The sequence below is a fragment of the Balaenoptera ricei genome, chromosome 15 (assembly GCF_028023285.1).
Source record: "Balaenoptera ricei isolate mBalRic1 chromosome 15, mBalRic1.hap2, whole genome shotgun sequence".
NCBI classification, from domain to species: Eukaryota; Metazoa; Chordata; class Mammalia; order Artiodactyla; family Balaenopteridae; genus Balaenoptera; species Balaenoptera ricei.
In genome coordinates, this window is record NC_082653.1 from 21,955,673 (window position 1) to 21,978,712 (window position 23,040).

General features: G+C 53.8%; 1 protein-coding gene across 1 annotated transcript in view; it reads right to left on the reverse strand.

Annotated features, from left to right (window-relative positions):
• VSTM2L (V-set and transmembrane domain containing 2 like) overlaps positions 1-15,912 on the reverse strand; it is a 36,681-nt gene extending 20,769 nt beyond the window's left edge. Inside the window, exon 1 of the mRNA XM_059896827.1 lies at positions 15,587-15,912. Within this exon, the coding sequence (XP_059752810.1) occupies positions 15,587-15,707 (121 nt within the window). The 5' untranslated portion in view covers positions 15,708-15,912. The remainder of the gene's footprint in view (positions 1-15,586) is intronic.
• Positions 15,913-23,040: the final 7,128 nt, after the last annotated feature.

The window sequence follows — 23,040 nt, forward strand, 5'->3', positions numbered from 1 at the left end:
CCTGGAGGCTCCCCGAGATGACCCATAAAGTTGTCATGTGAAATGTGACCAAGAGTGAATAGGGCAATAAAGAAAGGCCGACAATGCCAGGAAGGGCTGTGGCCGCTTCACCGGCAGCTCCCCCGCCCTTGAGGCCCAAGGACCAGCTCCATCAACTCTGTGGAGTCATCTTTCCGACTGGAGGCCCACAAGGAGCCAGAAAGTCGATGTGCCTGCTCCCAATAATCTTCACAGTGACCCTGCAGGGCAGGGGTCACGGTCCCTTTATTATAGGTGGGGAAACCGAGGCTCAGGGAACCTGGGGGCCATTGGGGCCAGCCCCCTGCCCCGGTGTTGAAGGGAACCCCTCTGTGTGGCAGGCACTGTACACAAGACCCCACTTCATCCTCCCAGAGACTTGATGAGGTGGTGCTATTTATTATCAGCCCCATTTCACAGAGGGAGGTACCCAGGCTCAGTGCCTACAGAGACAAAGTCAGATTTCAATCCCAAGGCTGACTGCAGAATTTCCCAACCCAAACCCAAGTCCTCTCTAAGCTCCCTCTCCCCATTCAGCTCTAACAAATGTGACTGGGGCTTCCCCAGTGGCCCAGTGGTTAAGAATCCGCCTACCAATGCAGGGACATGGGTTCGAGCCCTGGTCTGGGAAGATCCCACATGCCGCAGAGCAGCTAAGCCCGTGAGCCACAACTACTGAGCCTGCGCTCTAGAGCCTGTGAGCCACAACTGCTGAGCCCACACGCCTAGAGCCCGTGCTCCACAACAAGAGAAGCCACTGCAATGAGAAGCCTTCAACGAAGAGTAGCCCCTGCTCGCCGCAACTAGAGAAAGCCCACACACAGCAACGAAGACCCAACGCAGCCAAAAATAAAATAAATAAATTTATTTTAAAAATTAAATTAAATTAAAAAGTAAAAAGTGTGACTCTCTGAGGGCCATTTCCAGAAAGGCTGCTCTGTGCCCAGCTCAGCAGGGTGCCGGGGCCAAAAGGGTGTGTGACACAGGGTCAGGAAGGCCTGCAGCCCCCAGAACTCCCAGCTGGGAGGCAGAATAGGGAAAAGGGCTGCTGAGGGAGTGTTTACAAGGAAGCCCCAGCTCACAGGCGAGTCTCACAGAGCTCCTGACATCAGGGGATGTAAAATGTCCATAAGAGGAAAACCTAAATAAGTGGGATGAAAAAGCCTCCAGGGAATGAGAAGGCTGGCAGGGATGGGTGCAGGGCATCTGTCCTGGGATGGACCCAGGGGAGACACCTGAGGGTTCTCTTTGTTTCCTCCTGGGCAGCCCCCAGCTTCTGGCAGGCGGCCTGCAGCAATAGGGATCGAGGTGTGAGTCAATGAAGGCTGTTTCATCTTGGAGTGGACAGGTTTCCTCTTCTCAAGAAGTGACAGGGAATGCATTTTGTACCAAAGCTTGAGGAACTGCAGTGTGCCTTATTGGGAAAATGGGGGGCTGGGCACGCAGTAGGGGCTCAAGTGCTCCCCGCAGAAGGAATGAAAGAGATCAAATTTCATGGACTCCTACCCTGAGCTAGGCCCTGTGCTGGGCTTCCTAAGATGCTTAGGCCAGGCCCTGACTCCCAAGGGGCCCACACTCTGCAGGAGTGACAAACACACAGAACAGTCTGGACAACAGCTGGGACTGAGCCTGGATCGGCACGTACAGTTGTTCAGGGTGTGCACCATTCACAGAGCCAAGAATCATAGTGCACAGAGATGTGCAGGGCACAACCGCATGCAGAAGCTCTGGATGGAGGTGCACGTGCTAAGAGAGGAAAAGGGCAGGCCCATGTCTGCCTGGAAAGTCAGGCTTCTGGGAAGTGGGGACATGATTGGACTTAAACACTGATGGGGTTTGCACAGCTGGGGGTGCTCAGGACAGGAAAGGGCATACCAGAAATAGAGTTTCCCAAGTCCAACCTTTGGGGGACCACCTTTACCATTTCTGCAGGATCCCGGTACCACCTGCACTATCATTTACTTAATATTTACTTTCGAAAGCATCTTTCCCTTTTTACTAAATAAATTCAGCTTAAAAGGAGACTTTTATTACTGCCATAAATGGAAAATCAGCATCACTTGCCATAAAGAGAGGGTAACAGTAAAAATAAACACGACGAAAACCAAACAGCGTTCGTAAATTCTAGCCAGGGGAGGTTGCCTACTGAAGGCTACGAGCCTCAGTCCCCATTCCTCACATTAACAGGGGAGGTTGGCGAGAGTTAGGCATTAAATTCAGAGCAGCACCGAGCAGAAACTTTCTTCTTGATCAGAAGGGCCTGGGATGCAGGTCCAGCTGACGCCAGTGGGCATCAGTGGGCAACCACCGCCACCACTGTCACCAGCTCTGGCTTCCTTGGCCGCTGGCCCAGTCCCACGATTCACCTTTAGCTGGCACCTCCAAGACCTTGCTCACTCTGGCCCACAGACCTGGAAGCCTTTCCTGCCACTCACCTATACGGGGCAGCATCCTGTCTGATTCGCTGTAAGTTTCCCTGTGCCTTGCGCATGGGGAGGACTAACACCATTTCAAGAATGAGGAGGCCCGAATGCGTGCTAGTAGAATGAATGACCAAAGAAATGAATGGAGGGCTCCCTTCTGGGCTGTGCTGGTCAAACCAGGGAAGTGACTTCCTGAGGCATTGGCTTCCCTCCCCCCAAATGGGGAAAGAGCATTGTTTTTGCATTAAAACAAACATGAATATATTATGGCATAGAATACAGAATTCATGCATTTTGAATGAAATAGGAGACATCAAAGAAATATTGTCCTTGGTTGGGAGCTGTTTACTCTCCTGCATGGGGAGAACCCCTCCTCAAGGGCCTCCATCCGATCCAATCAGAAGCTGCCTTCACCTCTGCAGCCTCAGGCTCCTCAGACCATGCTCTGCACACTGGAGTGTTGATGTGTCAGCAAAAGGGGCAGGGGACCGAGAGGAAAGAGAGGGGCTGGGGGAGGGTGAAGCCCAGGATTTACACATGCAGATGCAAGTTGCGGCTCCACCCTGACTTGCTGTGTGGCTTCGCGTAAGTTGCTGCACTTCTCTGGGCTTCGGTTCCCACATGTGTCACTGCTTAAAGGCTTATTTTGAGGATTAAATGAACTCACGCAGGTGAAGAGGCTGTTTCAGTGTTCGGGACACAAGAGGGCCTCAACGCCCACTCACTGCTGAGTTTTAGGGACACACAAGCACATTCACCCAGGTGGGGCCCCTGCCCAGCCCTGGCTGATGACCTGCCCAATAACAATTAAAATAGCTAACACTTTTGAGCGCTGACTATGTGGTAAGTGCCTGGAGATGCTGTGCCTCAGTTTCCTCATCTCTAAAATGGGGGTAATAATAACCACCACCTCATAAGGCTGTTGTAAGGATTAAATGCGTTAACATTTATAAAGTGACTGCCTGACACCAAGTATGTGCTTATAAAGATGTTTCCTTTTTATTTATTTATTCATTTAGTTGTAATTGAAGTGAAATTCACACAACATAAAATTAACCATTTTAAAGTGTGCAAGTCAGTGGCATTTAGTGCAGTCACAATGTTGTGCGACCACCACCTCTACTTAGTCCCAAAACATTTTCATCTCCCAAAAAGGAAACTCTTTACCCACTAAGCAGTCACTCCCCCTTCCCCCAGCCTCTGGCAACCACCAATCTGCATTCTGTTTCTATAGATTTGCCTATTCTGGATATTTCACATAAATGGAATAACAGAATATGTGGTCTTTGGGGACTGGCTTTTTTCACTTAGCATAATGTTTTCGAGGTTCATCCACATTGTAGCGTATATCAAATTTCACTCCGTTTTGTAGAGGTGTTTCTTTAATAAAATATCTCACTGAATCCCCAACACAACCTGGGAAGTAGCCACTATCACCATCGTCTTCTTACAGATGAGGAAACTGAGGCACAGAGAAGGTGGGGACTTGCCCAGGTCCCCTGCCAGGCGGCCCCAACACAGCCAGGTGGGCAGTGCTGGCACCTAAGGCCGGGGGCAGAGTGCCTCCCAAGGCCACCAGCGCATATTGAAGGAGACAGCAGTGGAATTACAAATCTAGGGAGATTTAAGGAGAGTGAAAACATTCTGGCACTTGCAGGATTGTGCGAGTTGAGCAGGTTTCCCCAGTGGAGGAGAAGGCAAATAGGCATCCTGATGTCTGTGCAGGTACCATTTCTTTTCATCCTCACCTGTACATCCTGCAAAGCCGGTGGGGTAAGCCCATTGCACCGATGGCTAGTGAGGCTCCGAGAGGTTGAGTGGGGGCCAGAATTTGAGCCCAACAGTGTCTGATCTCAAAGCCCAGGCGTGTACCCATCCCTAATGCCTGTCACAGGCAGAGAGGGGGCAAATGGAGGAAGCATAGGGAGATTGCATCAGCCATAGTATGAGTGGTTACCCCAGAACCCCAGAAAGGAGCATCCCCAGATCCACTGAGAAGAGGAGAGAAAAGCGAGCAATGTCTGGAGGCACCAAGTGTGGAGCGAGGGAGGCCGGGGCCATGCAGAACAGGGCAGAAGAGGAGAGGCAGAGACAAGGGCATCTGAAGGCCAGGTGCAGAGACCAACCGGAGAGGTGAAACTGAGGCAGCCCCCAGGGACGCTCCAGAGCAGAGCTTCTCGGGGTGCCCAGCAGGCAGGGGCAGAGAGCAGAGTGGCCATGCTGCCCCCTCCTCCACACCCTCCCTGCCAGGGCCTGGCCTGGGTTAAACCTGGTCCCACTTGGGACCTAGTTCCTGCCCCCGTCCCAGCCCCTCCTACTCCTGCCCAACTGTGTTTGAGAAATCCAAGAATGCAGCTGTAAACATGTGGGCGCTGGAGTCAAGCTGACCTGGGTTTGAACCCCAACTACACTTCCTCGAGGTAGGCAAATCTCTGAGCACCAGTTTCCTCATCTGTAAAATGGGTATTGTGGGCACTCAACAGGATCGTACATACCTGTAAAGGTCTGGCACATGGTGGTCTCCATGGAGCATTGTCATGGCGCCAATGTTCAGGCTGCTATTCACACTGCCTCTCTCAGGGGGTCTTGGTCCACCTCCTGCCTCCCCAAGGCTCCCACCTCCCTTTTCCTCACCTAGAAGACTAGCCTGACCTGGCCTTTTAAACACAAGGACTATTCTAGAACCAAACAAGCCCTAGCTGAAGGGGTTCTTCCCTACCCCAGGGCCTTTGAACTTACTGTTCCCTCTGCCTGGAAGGGGACTTGATAGAAAGCAGCAGAGCTGGGATGGAGCTTGGGGCACCCAGCACCTAGCTGGAGTTCAGTGACCACTGCTGGGGGTCTCTGGGGGACATAAGGAGACCAGCTGGTGAGTCTCAGGGCCCCTGCCCCCCGAGGCCCCCCCTGTCAGCTGTCAGCCAGCCTGCCCTCCCCCTCCCTCTCCTCTGCCTGCCCGAGACCATTAGTGTGGCTTTGTTTTGAGCGCTATTTCCACTACCATGTGCTCTGGCCGCCGGGTCTCCATTAGAGACCCTTTCCTGGGGCCGATGACAGGCAGCCAACAGCTCCCCAGCGAGCCAGCCGTAATTGCTGCCGCCTTGAAGGTCGGAAATGATTTTTTTAAAACCTCACAAAGCAAAACAGACACCCTGCCGTCTGCTCTCGCCTTCCCCGCCCTCAGCCGGGAACCAAGCCTGAGGTTTCCGAGACAGGGGGGTTCAGTTAAGACCCCCCCAACCCCAGAGACACCCTTAACATGCCAGGCTGGGGGAAAACAAAGTTTGGGCTCTGCTCCCTTGCTTTGAACTAGGTGGGGGGCCCCAGACACCTCTCTAAGCCCCAGTTTCCTCCTGGTCAAGATGGGCATGTTGATGGTTGCCTGGGGTGCCTGCTGGGGTGACCACGATGAGCTTCTGAAAGGAGGTCACGGGCCTCTCTGAGGACGTACATGAAGCAGAGAACCAGGAGGCAGGAAGAGAGCCTGCCAAGGGGAGAAAATCGCTGGGGAAAAGATTCTGAGGAGGGAGGAGCTTGGGTGTTCAAGAAAGGAAGCGAGTGTACTTTCTCTCTCTCTCTCTCACACACACACACACACACACACACACACACACACACACACACACAGGCTCCCATCTCCTTTCGAGCCCACATTCCCATCATTCCCTGGACACCTGGACCAGCCCCATCATCCTATGAGCCCAGAAACTCAGCCCCCCAGCCCCCGGCAAACAGCCTCTCCTCCTCCGTTAGCCCCTCCAGCCTCCAAGTCCTGTTTGAGCCCCCATTTCAACTCACAGGGCCATCCCCACCCAAACGCCAGCCACACCCTGTGCCTTCCCCACTCAGAAACCCTCCAGGGCTGCCTCTGCCCCGGGGATCAAAACCAAGCTTCCCAGCCTGTTCTCAGTGCCTCCAGCTACAGCCTGCTTTTCTGGATATGCACACATGACTCTCCAAATGAAGCCCCTCCCAGACCCAGGCAGTCAGGCAAGGCTCCCTACTGACCAGCAGAGTCTCCTCTCAGCCCTGATGGTCCCCGGATACAGGCAGAAAAGGAGTCCACCTCCCCCAGGAAGTCGTCCCTGACTGCACCAGGACACAGCAACCACTCTCGCTGGAAACCTCCAGAGACCTTCCTCCAATGGCTCACCTGCCCTGTTTCCTGGGCTCCCACCTCTGGTTGACTGTCCTCCATTATCTCTCCCAATACTCACCCCCTGAAGACACTCACTAAGGACTTGCCAGGAAAGTGAATGAAGCTTCTTCCAGGTCACAAGAGAGCACTGTGGGGGAGTGCGGGGAAGGACTCCAGAGCCTGGCTCTGCTGCACACCGGCCCTGTGTCTTAGGGCCAGCCCTGGCTCCTGTCTGGACCTCAGTTACCTCCCCGGTGAAATGAAGGCTGCTTCCCTGGAGGACCACAGGTGGGCTTTGGGGTCCTCAACAAACCCTCTGACGCTGGACAAAACCATGTGGCATTTTTCTGAGGAAACAATCCAGTCTTCATCAACATTCCAGCTCTCAAGAGGATCACGATCTCCAAAAAAATTAGGAAGCGCTCGTCTAGACAATGTCCAGCGTCCCTTGTAGCTTCCCCACGTGGTCATTCACTCGTTTATTCGCTTCATTCATTCAACCGACATTTCTTGGGTGCTTGCTCGGTGTGGGTGTCATCATCATGCACAGAATCTGTGTACGTGTAATCCTGAGATGTCACCTGAAGAGAGGAGCGTACGTGTGTGTGTGTGTGTGTGTGTGTGTGTGTGTGTGTGTCTACAGAGAGACAGAGGGAAAGGGAGGACCAAGGTGGGAGAGATGAGAAGAGGGAGGGAGAGGGATAGAGCAGACACAGGGAAAGGGACAAAGAAAGATGGAGAGAGATTGAACAGAGATAGAGATCGAAAGAGAGAGAGAGAGACAAACCCACGGAGAGAGATCTGGAGGAAGAGGGGCAGGCGAGCATGTGCCACCGATGGGCAATGCCAGCCCCCCTAATTGATGGCTCTGAGCGAGGCCCCCCTCCTGGCTCCGGCTCTAACCTTCCAGATGCTCCCAGAGCCTCCACGCCTCGCATCCTAAGGGCACCAGCTTGGAGGGGACTGGGGAGGCTGGTACTGACACAAAGGCAGAGGGCACCCGCCTGGCCCCTTAGGCCAGTCCGCTAAAGGACCTCCCAGGCCCCTTCCCCCACTGCCACAGCTCCTCCAACTGCACGCGAGCAAATACCCTACCCGAACACTCACTCTAGACTCAGGCTCAGACAAGAACAGCAGCCCCCCAGTAGAAACTCAGGCAGGCGCGCCCACACTCCCACTGCTCCCCACTGACAATGCTGGACTTGGATCCAGGAGCCTAGACTCTCAGCCCCGGGCTCTTTCAGCCAGACCCAGGCCTTCTCGGCATTTTGGCATCACGGACCCTGAGAGAATCTGACGAATCCAGGGCGCCGCTGCGGAACAAAGCACCTGCCCACAAGCCCAGGCGGTTTGGCAGCCGGGAGAGGACAGATGAGCGGGTTAAGAGCCACAAGCTGGGCTCAGGCCTGGCTCTGCCATCCAACATCTGTGTGTCCTCAGGCAAATCGCATCATCCCCCAAGCCTCAGTGTCCTCATCTGTAAAATGGGAGTGCCCTCCTCACAGGGCGGGCGAGGATTAGATGAGAGGAGGTGGGGGAAGTGGCAGGCACGGAGAATATCCCCCATGAGTGCTGGCTGGTGTTTTGGTTCATAGCCCGAAAGGCCACTGAGAGCTAAGCACCATGTGCTGGACGGAATCCCACGCCACCATCGACTCCATCCTCACCTGTTGATTGGAGGACAAAGAATAGCGCTTGGGAGGATACAGATGGAGGTATTCTAGATGCTTACAGCTTAGGAGAACTCGGCACTGTTCAGGTGGGGAAATTGAGAGGGGTAGGAACCTGCCAAGCCACCCAGAAGGTGGAGGCAGTGGGAGGGTGGATAAAAACCCTGGTCCCATTCCCCGCCCCAATTCTGGCACTTTTAACTGGGGGCTGAAATGACAAAGGGGTCACTATCCCCACCCCTCAACATGGGAGCAGCGAAGGCCCCACTCCCACCACGTCCCCTGTGTGGGACCAGGCATCATCGGAGTCCGGAGCTCCGCCCACCTAAGCCCTTGTCCCAGGCCCACCACTAAACTGCTGGGTGACACATCCTAATTAACCGCCCACTGTGTTCTGGCTTCTCTGCCCACTTCACCAGTCTTTGCTCCTTTGGAAAAGAAGGCAGGAATCCCCCCGTGACATCCCCAGCTAATAACTGGTCCAGCTTACATACCTTCTGTGATGGGGAGCTCACCATTGGGCACCTTAACTGCTCCAGGAGTGAGTGCCCTTCTCCAGCCTGAACATCATCCCTGCTTCTTAACTCATCACAATTTATACTTATATGTATCTTATAAGTTTAGTTGTCTGAGCAAGATCCTTGTCTGTCTTCTTCACTGATATGTCCCCAGTGGCTAAAAGAGCTTGGTCCGTGGCAGGTTCTCAACTGATATTTGTTGAAGGAATGAAGGAAGGAAGGAATGATCAAGCTTCCAATAAATGGCAGCAGCCCCTGTTAGGCCAGCAGTTCCCAGTATGAGGAGTACGGAGTATGAGATGGGAAGGGGTGGCCTGCAGGCCAGCAGCCCCCAAGTCCAGTCATCCCCGCACACAGATGGGCCTGGGTACCACCCGTACTAGTATGTCGTTTGTGTTTTTCTATAAACTAACCCACTATGTTTTAATATCCCCGTTAGGCTCATCCTAAGCAATCATATCTGTGAAATCACAGTTTTGATGTGCTGGTTATATTTTTCCAATCCACATTAAAATAAATGCATAACTGTTAAAATGTAAGAGGTTTGTCTGCGTTCTTCCTAAAACCATCTCTCAGGTAGGACCCAATCTTGCTGAGGGCCCGGGGGCTTCTTAAAGAAGGGTTTCAACTGGGTATGGTGGAGCTGAGTCCTCTGCTGGCTTCGAGAAAGGGGAGGGGACACAGCGGTGGGCAGGGGGACCCGGAGGAGCAGCAGCCCCTCCGCTCCCCCATCCCCACTTCCCTTCTCCACAGCAGCAGGTACCAGAGGGATCCCAGGGTGACCAGCTGGGAAAGGAGTGGATTTATTCCCCCAGTGAGACCACTGCCCCTTTTTCTGTTGGAAGAATCTCACTGGGGTCTGGGAGAAGAAGATACATCCTGGGACCCCATTACCCTCAAGGCTGCAGCATCTCATATACACCCCAAGGGACTGGGTCTGAGTTCACCCACTGCAAGGTGAAATCAGCCTTACCCACCCCAGATATCCTTGTTGTGGTCAGTAAGGATGAGGAGGGGTTCCAGTTTTGTGATTTTTCTACTAATAACATGGATTTCTCATGAAATTAAAATTATGTGAATGTTTAAAACAATATTGACTTGGAATGAGCAAAAGTTGAAGAATTCAGACCTTAGACCTCTGCCTTATCCTCCTTGCCACCCATTCAGTCTTTCCCTGCCACCTCCCTAGGCTGGGCATTGTGGAGGGTACCAGGATACAGGGGAATCTGACCCGTACCCCCAGTCATTACAATGGGAGTGGTGAGAGTGGCCGGATGCCGGCCACTGTATAGCCAGCTGGCCCCAAATTCCCTTCGGGGCTGAGAGACTCTTCCCATAACCCCCTCAACAGCTGGTTCAGTCCCTAAAGTCCAAGGTCATGGCCAAGCACCAGGAGGTGGGGTTGCTTCATGCCCCCTTTCCCCTCTTTCTGACACCTACCCCTCACGTGGGTGCCAACATCACTGTTCACACCACGTACTTTCTCTCCTTATGCATATGATTTTCTCAACCTCCAACAGAAGCTGGAAAGTCACTGAGGCAGGGTGCTGGTCTGGGGGTTGCCATGTCTGCTGCTGCACAGCTGGGGCATGGAATGTGGAGGTCACCATGCTCACTCCTTCCACCACAGGAAGTCTCGTGACCTTGGGCCTCTCCCTTGTCCTCTCTGGGACACAACAGCACTGTGAGCGTGGGCCCTGGAGCCACCTTCTGGGCTCCACTTTGGGCTCCAACGCTTGCTAGGTGCGTGACCTTGGGCAAGCCTTTAACCTCACCACGCCTCAGTTTCCTCATGAAAACATCGGGCCAGGGAAAGTCCCCTCCCCTTAGGGTTCTTATGATGATCAAATGAGACAATGCCATTTACAGCCCTGGCATGACAATAAACATTTGCTTGCGTATAATTTTCACTCTCTTTGTATCGAGTTGGGTCAGGTGATCCCAAAAGCCAAGCACTAACCTCCCAGGCAATTTGGGCACACGCTCCCTTGCCCGTGGCCTTGGTCTTCCCCTCTGTTAGATGGGTAGAAGGAGATGGTCCCAGAGGTCCTGCTGGCTTGGCCTGAGCCTTAGTGATTCATTCCAAGCGCTCTATCTCCTGCCTCGGTGGCTGGCGGGTGGGAAGGGACCACTCTCCTGGCACCCCCAACCCTGCCCACTTGTTTGTCAACAGGAGACTTTCCCCAACACCCCTGCTGTCAGGGTGGCAGTGAGCCAAATTCCCCGTCCTGCCGCTGCCTGTGGCTCCCCTTGCTTGGGGAAAAGGCTGAGGGAGCCGCTGATAGGCAAAGTGTCAAAAGCAATTGGTGTGAAGGACTTGGGGAAAACCGCTTGCGAGGGTAAATTCCCTACCGGAGGCCGGGAAACCCTCAGCCCAAGGCGGAGTGTTTACGGGCGTAATTGATAGAATAATCACCAACACCCGAGACAACGGCGAACACATTTTTAACATCATAACCTTCAGAAGACAGCACTCAGTTTTCTCCATCTCCCAGCCACCAAACTAGCCAGCTTACTGATGGGGAGATACCAACAGTTCGGTAAGGAACGCGAGAAAGCCAGAGTCATTTTTCAGTGCACAGGCTGTTTGCCAAATGGCCCGGTGGCCCCCGCCCCCTCCCCCAGCGCCCCGCTGCTCCCTCCTGGCAACAGAGAAAACCTCAGGACAGTGAATCACTCAGTGGACAAAGCGCCAGGCCAAGCCAGGATCTTTGTCTGCAGCAGGGTGTATTAATATTTGAAGGTGCTGGCCTAGGGTGTGTGTGTGTGTGTGTGTGTGTGTGTGTGTGTGTGTGTGTGTATGCGTGTGTGTGTGTGTGTGTCAGGGCAGGGGCGGGAGGATGGATGTTTGCTGCAGTGTAAGGCTTCCTGGGGCTCCTCTGAGGGTCCACATACCTGTTCCAGCCTGGACTTCTTCCTCCCTTGCAAAACCAGACCAATCCAGCAGCCCCTGGCACCAGACGATTTTCCATCCCTACGTGTCTCATCAGGTTTGAGTGAATACTTAAGGCAGTGGCTCCCAGACTACAGGCTGCTTGGTAATCATCTGGGGAGCTTATTAAAATGCAAATTCCAGGGTCCCATCAACAATCATTTTGGCCAATGGATCTGGGGAGGACCCCAGGATCTGCATATTAACAAACTCCCTGGGTGATTGCAATGCAGGAGGTCCACAAAGATCTTCATAAAGATCCTGCCTTCCGGGGACTTCCCTGGCAGTCCAGTGGTTAAGACTCGGAGCCTCCACCACAGGGGGGCACGGGTTTGATCCCTGGTCTGGGGAAAGTAAGACCTCACATGCCGTGCAATGCGGCCAAAAAAAAAAGACAAGATCCTGCCTGCCGTGGACAAGATCTAGAAAGCGTCCTGGAGAAGGAGGCTAATCCAGCTTCCTGCTTCTAACTTGCATGTGGCCTCAGCAAGATCCCATCACCTTTCTGAGCTACTGGTTCCTCCCAGTGGAACCCACTGCCTTACCAGTTCTCTGGGGAAGTGGAAGGCAGTCCCTTGGGCAGAGCTGGGCAGAGGAAGGAGTCCCATCACACGACTGGCCAAGTCTGCCTCAAGGCTGTCCCGGAGGAGGCAGGCCCAAAGCAGAACCCCCAGACACACCTTCAGTGTAAGCACAGCTCCCCAGCTCTCTGTACAGACTCAGTGACCTTGGGCAAGTCACTGGCCCTCTCTAACCTGTTTCCTCATATGTCCAGCACCAGCCTGGCACAAATAATGTCAGCCTTAGTGAGTTAACACTGGCAAGGGGTTTGGTAGCACCTGGCACACAGTAGGCAGTTCATAAATGTCAGCTCCTGTTCCTCCCACCCGCTGTGCTCATGGCAATGAGCTAACCTTGTCTGATGAGGAAAAATCAAAATAGCTGCCATTAATTGAATACCTACTTGGCATAGACACTGACCATCACCACCCCTGCCTCCCACTTCCCTGACATCTCCCTAAGAGGCAGGCACCACTCACTCCCCATTCATTCCTCATGCCTTTAAAAAGCCCTCTGCGAAGCGGGCTGAGTGGAGGTAGCAGGGAGAGGGGAAGCAGACAGATGTCCTTGCGGACCCATCTGACCGCGGGCTTTCCCTGTGACAAGCCCCGGGGCGAGCGGGCGGAAGGCGTTAGCCTGGCAGCTGGGCTGGGCTGGGACCGAGCTGGAGAGGTGAGCAGCCATCAGGAGGCTGGGGTCAACGGAATCCTCTCCGGGAGCCCCCGCTTCCAGCCTCCTACCCCCACCCAAGACGCAGAGACACCTGCCTAACCCAGCCACGTTTCCTGAATCAGCTGAGGACACACGGTGCCCAGGAATAATGAAACGATCAGGCTCCGATCTGCTATAACAGCAATTTCTGGGCTTTTTCAGCGCACATAGCTTTTATCAAATTGGTATTCTCCTCCTGAACGCAAACGGCTATTAGACATGACCCACTTATCCGCCGTGTCTCACTATCATTAATAACAGTTTCTTTTTGTGATTAAGTGAGTGGCTCCAAACCCTTCCCGTGGTTTCGGGCGTTTGGCCTGGCAGAGGGGCAGCACTGGGGGCTCCTCGGCATCTACTACTTGGTGACTTTGAACCTGGCAGTGTTGGGAGATGGCAGTCTGGCCCCTGCAGAGCAGCCTGGCCTCCTCGCTTCTTGAGGGACAGAACGAGCCCTAGAGGGGTGGCTCACTGGTCCAGAACTGCATGGTGGGTCAGTAAGAGAAGCCAGGTCCCCCGCAGCCAGTGCTGTGTCCTTGACATCCAACCCCTCCTCTGGGCCTTCGCTGGCCCTCCCCAGGGTTCAGCAGGGACGTTACAGCTAGTGGGGCAGAGCTGTGCCCTAAGCACGCCTGGCACCAGGGGGCAGGCGGAGACTGCCACACAAAGGGCAAACCCTGCTTTCCTATGGGGGGAGTCACCTTGGGGCCTCAGGAATGACAGAGTGGCACCCAGATCCTAGGGGTCTGGTGCTCCAGGGACCGGATGATGGTAAACCTCAGAGCCCCAGTCCTTGTATGTCTCGGGACCGCAAACTCAGGAAAGCCCTTCCTTGGAGAACCCTCCTAGTGTAAGTTCCAACTGTGCCAAGGAACTGAGCGAACTGAGCGGAGCCAGGAGGGGAGGGGAAGGAGGAATTCCCAGTCTCCCTTGAATGGGAGGGAATCTGACAGGGAGATGAATGTCCTGGAAAAAGCAGTGTCTGCCCGACAGACCCTGGGGCCAGTCTCAGCTCAACCACTCACTCACTGTGTGACCTTGGGCGAGTCCCTTTACCTCTCTGAGCCTTGATTTTTCCATCTGTAAACTAAGGATCAAAACAACCCTTCCCCTATTTACCACCACTGCAGCCAGGTCGGTAGAAATTAGATGAGGGATAAGAAGGGTGCGTAAATGGTACACAGAGCGGTTTCTATTTAACATGGTAAGGAAGAAGGGTGCAGGGAGGCATGGTTCCCAAAAGCAGAGACCCTGAGAAGGGCTTTGGAAGCGCCCCCTACTTTCCGAAGCAATTCCACTCATGCGTCATGCCCCAGCAGCCTTCTCTGATCACCTACCACCATGGCCCTCACTCTTTTCCATCAGAATAAATCACCCAGTTCTCTGCCGTTTGTGCAAACCTCTCCCCAGCCCTGGGCATACAGTGCCCAGCATTGGTGCTGCAGCCTCTCCTACCAGATTGGAAGCCTTTGTAGGGAAGAGGTGGACGGACAAAGGGTCTCCATTTTCATCTATGCCCTGGTCCCCATACCAGAAGGAGCCCGGCTCATGGGGGCAGGGGGAGCCCCCAGAGCTGCCAGCTTCAGACAATAGAACTCTACTGCCAACTTGGGCTCCTCTGGGGCTAGAAGGAGCTTCTGACACTCAGGCAACCAGTGCTGGGAATGTTCTCTTGCTCCCCGGCTCTCACAGTGGCTGAGTTGAGATTTCCCACCTTTCAGTCCTCCAGGGTCAAAGATGAGGATGGGTGGGTACCCTATAGAAGGATGGCAGGGGCTTCCTGTCCCCCACCACCCCGCCTCCCCAGAGGCAGACAAAAGCTCCTGGCTTCCCTCTTCCCCTTCCATGCCTCTGGCTGGAAGCGACAATGCCAACTATTCCAATGTCTTCGAGGGGCTCCCACCAAGCTTTCGTCCCCAAGATGCCACCCACCTGACAGGGGTGGCTGCAGCCCAGGCTACCAGTTCTCAAGACGTGGGGTCTTCTGCCCCCCAGGACCTTTCCCAGTGGGGGAGGTGTGGAGAGGGAGGGGACAAGGACAGCGGTGGGGTTAAACCCACAAAGGGGAAAGGCAGATGGGCGGAGAGGGGTGGGTGAGCAAAGTGTGTTCACAAAGTGTTTGTATATGCCAGTGTGTCTGCAGGCAGGCGGGCAGGCAAGAGTTGTGCGCCTGGGTGCCAGCTGGCAGGGTGTGAGTCCTCCAGCCCTAGTGCCTGCTGTGTGTGTAGTGAGCACATGAGTGAGAAGGGGGATCTGAGACGGTGTCTGGAGATGTGTGAGGGTAGGAGTTGTGAGTGTGAGAAAGCAGTGAGTGTGGCTGTGTGTCCGTGGCTGTGAATATCTGTGTGGTCGTGGAGGTGTGTGTATCGCAGCGAGTCGGGGGGGTGGGTGGGAGGAGAGAGCCCTCCGCGAGAGGGGCATAGGGGGTGCCCTCGGGGTGCCCCCTCCTCCGCAGGGGTGGCCAGGGAGCCAGGGTCGGTCCATAGACCCGGCAGGGGGCGCCCCGGGACTCCCGCCACCGCCAGCACGGGTTCGAGCCCGGGGACGGCCAAGTTGGAGCCATGCGGCCCAGGGTGGGGTTTGGCGTGGAAGTCCGCGGGGGCGGCGACCCAACTCACCGTGGCCGGAGATGTGGTTGTCCCAGGGCGCGTGGCCGGCGGGCCGCGAGGCGCCGCCGAGTTGCAGGAAAAGTGCCAGGTAGTGGAGGGCGCCCAGCGCCACGCCGAGGGGGGCCCCCATGGTGCGCGCTCGGGCCGGGGGCGCCGCCGCCTCACATCGGGGCTCAGGAGACCGCAGACACCACGCCCGCCGTCCCCTGCCCGGTGCGGCCTGGTTGCCCCGCTGCGGCTGCTGCCCCTCGCCCGCTGAACCCGGTCTGTCCCCGGCTCCAGTCCTCGCCCGGCTCCGGCCCAGCCCCGGCTGCGGGTAGCGAGCGCACGCCCTGCCGGCCGCCTCCGACTGCGGGACTCTTCCCTTCCGCGGAAGGCCACTCCGCTCGGTGCCGCTGCCGCCGCACCCCCTCCCTCCCACTCCCTCCCGCCCGCCCAGAGGAGGCGGCGGCGGAGGGATCTGTCGCTTGATTTATCATCAAAGTTTTGCCCAGGCTGGGATTTTTAAAGCGGTACCCACAACTTCCCCCGCTGGAGAGAGAAGGCGGGGGCGAGATGGGGTGGAGGAAGCCACCCCAGGGACCCGGTTCCTGCAAAGCATAACACTGTTGGCTTCAGAAACAGAAATGCTCTCCATCGGGAAAAGGAGAAAAACCAGTCGACCAGCCGCCAGACCCAGCGCGCTCAGGAGGGACTCCTCAACTTTGCTAGCAGGGCGGTGCCGGGGTCAGGGAGGCACGTGGGGGTGGGGTGGAGGTGAGGTTGAGGTAGGATGGGAACCTGGGCTGAGGCACAGGAGACCTGGTTAGACCTGGTTAGACCTGCCTGCCTCAGCCTTTGGCTCCCAGTGTGATCGTGTCCGGGTGTCTACCCCTGTCTGAGCTTCAAGGTCTTCAACTGAGAAGTGGGAATAATAGCTGCCTTCAGGGATCCTGGTGAGGATTTACAGAATCGTGTGTGTAAAGCGCTAAGCATAATGCCGCCCTCGTGGTAGGAGCTCAATAGTTATTACTGTTGTTGTTCCCCTCTCTGGGACTCAGTTTTCGTGTCTGTAATAGTGGGCGTAAGGCAGACTAGTTGCTGGGTCTCCTTCTAGGTTAGAGATGCTGGGCCCTGCACAGTGGATTGGATCGCCCCCTTCTGGACTGTAGGGCTCCCTTGCTCGGACAGATGGGCATAGTGGAATGTTGGGCGGGTGGTGAGGGGGAAGGAGGTGGTGGTGAATGAAGCCATTTTCATTCCCAAGAGCAGGAATCCAACGAGATCCTCCGATTCCTTCTCCGACTGCTTAACTGGGGCTGCTGGGACAGACCTCCAGTACAGACACAAGGCGGACCTACTGTGGCCCCATTTAAAAGAAAATTAAGCACATTAAATCAGAGAAGTAGCTTCTCTGAGGCCCCACAGCGAGTCCGGGGCTAAGTCCCTGATTCCCGGGCAGGGTCCCTCCTGCTCTCGTCCCTTGTGCTTTGCCAGGCATCATTCCCGACGGCCCTGTCCGCCGCTGCTTCAGCACCACGGAGGGGGACAGCGTGAACACCGGCACCCATTTTTTTTTTTTTTTTTAATAAATTTATTTGTTTTTGGCTGTGTTGGGTCTTCGTTGCTGCACACAGGCTTTCTCGAGTTGTGGCGAGCGGGGGCTACTCTTTGTTGCAGTGCGCGGGTTTCTCATTGCGGTGGCTTCTCTCGTTGTGGAGCACGGGCTCTAGGCACGCGGGCTTCAGTAGTTGCGGCCCACGGGCTCAGTAGTTGTGGCTTACGGGCTCTAGAGCACAGGCTCAGTAGTTGTGGTGCACCGGCTTAGTTGCTCCGCGGCATGTGGGATCTTCCTGGACCAGGTATCGAACCCGTGTCCCCTGCATTGGCAGGCGGATTCTCAACCACTGCGCCACAAGGGAAACCCCACGGACACCCATCTTTTCAACCTCACCAACCGCACCTCCGCGGGCTCTTAGATGGGCAGGTTCAGCACCAAGGACAGGCCTTCTGATTTCCTCCCTCGCCCCTGCCGAATGGGAGTCAGCGCCTGAGACGGCCCACATCCATCTCCAGGGCACACACAGGTGGATCCAGCATTGTGGACAGCACCCCAACTTTGAGAATGAAATTAGAGCCCGAAGGACAGCTTCTCCCTCCGCCCCTCCACCCCCATCTTTACTCTGTGCCTCACACCCCTTTACAATAGTATGGCAGGCAGCACACCAGTTGGGGCCTGTGGTCACCAGCAACAATACAGTTTATTTAAAACTATGCTCAGCACCCTGAAGTGTCGCGCACTTACAAATAATGTTTCTGCACAACTGACAGCCTTCACAGGACCGGTGGCGCGGCGCTGCCTTCAGCACCGCGGAAGGACAAAACCCCGTCCTAGCTCATTCCCGCCCATATTATCTGGAGGAAGTGGCCTTTTATTTATTTATTTATCTATTTTTTGCCTGATTAACTTACTTCTCACTTCCTTCCCACTCAAAGGTGGTATTTAGGCTATCCTGGGTTGACCAGCTGTATTGGGCCCTACGAAAGTATTTCCTCATTTATTAATTCGCTTGACTCTCACTCCCAGTGAAATGGGCTTCATTGCCCCCACTATAAAGATGGAGAAACTGAGACTCTTCAAGAACACATAGCAGGGACTTCCCTGGTGGTCCACTGGTAAAGAATCTGCCTTACAATGCAGGGGACGTGGGTTTGATCCCTGGTCAGGGAACTAAGATTCCACATGCAGCAGGGCAACTAAGGCCGCCTGCCACAACTACTGAGCTCGCCTGCCTCAACTAGAGCCCACGCTGCAAACTACAGAGCCCACGCGCTCTGGAACCCACGTGCCACAGCTACAGAGTGCACACGCCCTGGAGCCTGCGCGCCACAACTAGAGAGAGAAAACCTGCGTGCCACAACAAGAGAGAAGCCTGCACGCCACAACCAAAGATCCCGCATGCCTCAACGAAGGTCCCGTGTGCTGCAACTAAGACCCGACACAGCCAAAAATTTAAAAAATAAATAATAAATAAATAAATAAATAAATCTTAAAAAAAAAAAATTGATCACATAATAGCACCAAGACTGAAACCCAGGATTCTTTCAGTCCCAGGCTGAAGCCTCTCCAGGAGAATGTAATGGCAGAAATGGGGCCCAAACCCAGGGCTTTCTCCTCTTAAACCTCAGATTGGAGGGAAGGGGGCAGAGGCAAGGGCACAGGGAGAGATCGGAGACTAGAAGAGGCAGGAGAAAACAAGAGACTCTGCTTGTGGGCTGCAGAGGAACGAGGTCAGGGTGGAACAGCAGCTCTGCCCCTAACCCACTGACTGACCTTCAGGAATCCTTTTTTCTCATAGTCTGGGACAGGGTTAAACCCTGTAACCTCTGAGGTTCCTTCAAGGACAGACCTCCAGGAATTTAATGAGTTTGAAAAGGCTCATGCTGTAATGGCTCTGCTCAAAACCCTCCAATGGCCTTGTTTATTATAGAAATCGTGACGTCTCTGGTTTGCATTCAAGGTCCCAGCCTCACCACCTGCACATGCCAGACATCATTCGCCCCATGTTCTCTCCCTGAACATGCCCTAGCTTCATCACGTCCTTACCCTTCCCAGTGCTTCCCCCTCCACATGCATGCCTTCCCCTCTGTCTAGCTGGGTCTTCCATTGGCCAACGTCCAGTCTGCATCCCCCACAGGAAGAAATGCCTGCTGCCTTCTCCCAATCTCTGAGCCTCTGTTGGCCCATTACTGTCTACCCAGCGCTGTGCTAAGAACTTTACTTATCCCACTTAATCCTCAGCACTACCAAGCCGTATAGGGTAGAATAGTGTGGTTATAAATATGGGCTCTCATTTTGAATCCTGCCAACTGCTAGCTGTGTGACCTTAGATAAGTTACTTAACCTTTCTGTGCCTGAGCTTCCTTATCTGTAAACTAAAGATAATAATACCTCCATCACAAGATTATTGTGAGGATTAAATGACTTGCTACATAGAAATCACTTAGAACATTGCCTGGCACATAGTAAATAGTAATACAGAGTAAATACATAGCCATATACATGTTGGCTATTATTATTACTGTTATTATTATTATTTACAGATAAGTAAACAGATGCTCAGAGAGGTTAAGTATCTTCCCCACTGTCTCACAAGACAGTGGTAGAGCCGTGATATGTTTGACTCCAGGGCCGATGCTCTTGGCATAATACCTAAGCACATCTAGTTCAACCCACCCAGCTTAGGAAACTAAGACCCAGAGAGGATGAGTGAATTCCTCAGTCACAGAGCCAACCATGACAGAACTAGATCCAGGACCTCTGTCTCCCAGCTCAGGGCTCTCCCAAAATACCATACTGTCCCATTTGTATTTCTTACAGCACCTAAAATGTACTTTACAGTTTATGAATCACATTTACATCCATGCTCTCATATAATTCATGCAACAACCCCTGAGGCTGCTATTATTATTATTATTTTTTAAATTTATTTTATTTCTGGCTGCATTGGGTCTTCGTTGCTGTGGGCGTGTTTTCTCTAGTTGCGGCGAGCGGGGGCTACTCTTCGTTGTGGTGCATGGGCCTCTCATTACGGTGGCTTCTCTTGTTGTGGAGCACAGGCTCTAGGTGCTTTGCGGGCTCAGTAGTTGTGGCTCTTGGGCTCTAGAGCACAGGCTCAGTAGTTGTGGTGCACGGGCTTAGTTGCTCCACGGCACGTGGAATCTTCCCGGACCGGGGCTCGAACCTGTGTCCCCTGCATTGACAGGCAGATTCTTAACCACTGAGCCACCAGGGAAGCCCAAGGCTGCTATTATTAGCTTCCTTCTTTTACACATAAGGAAACTGAAGCTCAGAGAGATGAACTAACCTGTTCAACATGGCACAGGGAAGCAGGGCAAAAGCTGGATGTGAAAGGATGAATCCTCAGCCCATATTTCTCCTCTGTGTAATTCTGCCTCTCTTCTGCTTTGCGATCCAAGTGCAAATAGCAGACACTGTGGAAACTAAGAGCTTAGTGGAGGCACAAGGTAAACGAAAACTATTCCAGGAAATAGTCTCTAGGAATTCACCAGGGCGGGTGGCTGTTGTCACTCATTTCACTCTGGGAATCCTCTAGGAGACAGTGAGCTTCCCATCCCTGGAGGCAATTAAACAAGCATCTAGTGGTCACGTGGATGCCGAGAGGCAAATATCACTGTTATTTCCATGATCCAAATGAGGCTCAGAAGGTGAACATCATGTTAAGGATTTCAGTCAGGAAAGACGATCTTTTAAAAGTTCCCCTCAAGCAGGGGATCTCGCACTGTCCCCTGACTCTGACCCAAGCTCCCTGGAGAGTCCCCAGCCTCCCCTTAACTCAGGGAGGCTAGCCTCCCTTTCCTCCTTGAGAGGTGTCACTTGAGCACCATGGCTCTGTGGTAACAGCCATAAGATTTGTCCTTTTAATCCAGAATCAATAACAAATTTCATTTAAAAATAAATTAAACCAGGCGTTGGAAATCATTCACCACGTGGGCCAGGGCGCTGTATAGCGCCGTCTAAATGGCTTCCCTCTGCTCATCTATCAATGCCAAGAGGGGGGAAATACCTAAGCTGCCTGATTCATGGAGAAACTACCTGAATGTATCATCTCCTAACAATGAGCAATTGAGCCCCGAGTTGCCCCTTTTAACACACCAATAACATGTGGAGCGTGGCTTCATGAGAGCTTATCGGAGACCCCACGGTCGCTGGCTTGGAAGGAGCCCATTTATAAGGGGGAACAATGGCTTCAGTATGTAGCCGCCTAATTTCCAGAATGCATTACTGAGCTCAGAGGAGCAATGGAATTCTATTAAACTCTTATCTGCCATGGGAGGGTATGAAACCTGCTGGGAAATCCAGACTTAGCAGAGACATGCCCAGAAAGGACTAGGGCTGACCCTGGGAGGTGGGTGAGCAAACCCAGAGGGGAAGAGGGGGCAGGCGGGGCCCTGGATGGGTAAAAATATGTGTGTTAATAGAGCTCTGGTTTCCAGCGATTATGTTTACATCAGCGAATAAAACTTGGCAATAAAACATCGGAGCTGTGTCTCAGACAGCATTTCCTTTTACAGCCTGGTGTATTTCACTCATTATAACAGGAGGCAAGGAGCTTGAGGTGTCCCCATTTCTCCCCCTTTAATTAAATTTCCTAAACTACTGCCCAAAATTTGGATAAAGCAAAAGACTTACAGCTCTCCTAATCTCCATCACGGCTCCCATCTCATCATTGTGGTGGCCCTGACTGTACCAGGATCCAATATTATTAAAGTGAAATACTGTGGGCATTGCCTGCCTGGGCTCTGGTTTGTAAAAGGAGATGCAGCCTCAGGAGAAAAATTGGCCCAGGCTCAGAAAAGAGGCCTGGGTTCTGGGACTGGCTTTGCCATCATCTTGCTGTGTGACCTTGGGCAAGTTACTTCCCCTCTTTGAGCTCGATGAGTTCCCTTTTTCTCCAAACATTCATCTGGAGGCTTTTAGAATTGATTGGGGTCTGGGGTACCCCTTTGAATGCACACTGGGATGACTTAGGGAGCTTTAAAAAAATAATAATGTTCAGACCACACCCCAGAGATTTGACCCAACTTCTTTGGGTGAGGCTAGGCCTGGTATCAGGCTTTTTTGAAATTTCCCAGGTGATCCCAGTGCACAGCTGGGGTTGAGCACCGCTGGCCTAGACACAGAGTTATGAGATGTTAGTGGACTTCAGACTCTCTGGGGAGGCTGGTTGTGTCTGCAGAGTCCCACGCCCCACTCCTGGGGGTTCTCTTCCAGTATGGCTGGGGGAGATATCTGGGAATCTGCCGGCTTACCAAGCTTTCAGGTGTACCTCGTGCAGGGATCCGGTGGGCCACAGTGAGGACCCCAACAGGATGGGAGGACAGGGGCTCCTCCTCTTCTGGTCCTTGAATTGGGCCCAGCCAGCCTCTTGGGGCGAGGAGGCCACCTGCCCTAGCTCTCACGTGCAGGGCAGCACAGGGGGCCGAGCTGTGACCCCCTCCCACCCAGGTCTGGGACGCTCTTCTCCTCTGATGACTGATTTCTTTATCCGTTCTCCCACAAGCTGGGCAGGAGCCGTGAGTGGCTTCTACAGTCAGGCCATGTTTCTGTCACATGAGCCTCCAGGTTTCCTTCTGCCCAGGTGGCTCACACATGATGCAGACCCAGATCCTCCCATCTTCGTGGATTCTGAACCTTCGTCTGCACTCTGCCTCCCTCAGAACTCATGGGCCAATGAGGAAGCCCCTAGCTAGGCTGAGGGCCATGCCTGGGCCAGAGGCCAGGGACAAGGGGTGGTCTTCCAGGCTGGCCCCTGTCCCTTCTAGGCTGAGTAACCCCATGAAGACCTATGGTGCCACTCTGAGGTTTTCTTTCTGGATTGCAGCCTGGGTGGACCACGTAGAGTGAAGACATCATCTAAAACCTAGAATTTAAAATAACTCTGTTTTTTAACAGAGAAGGG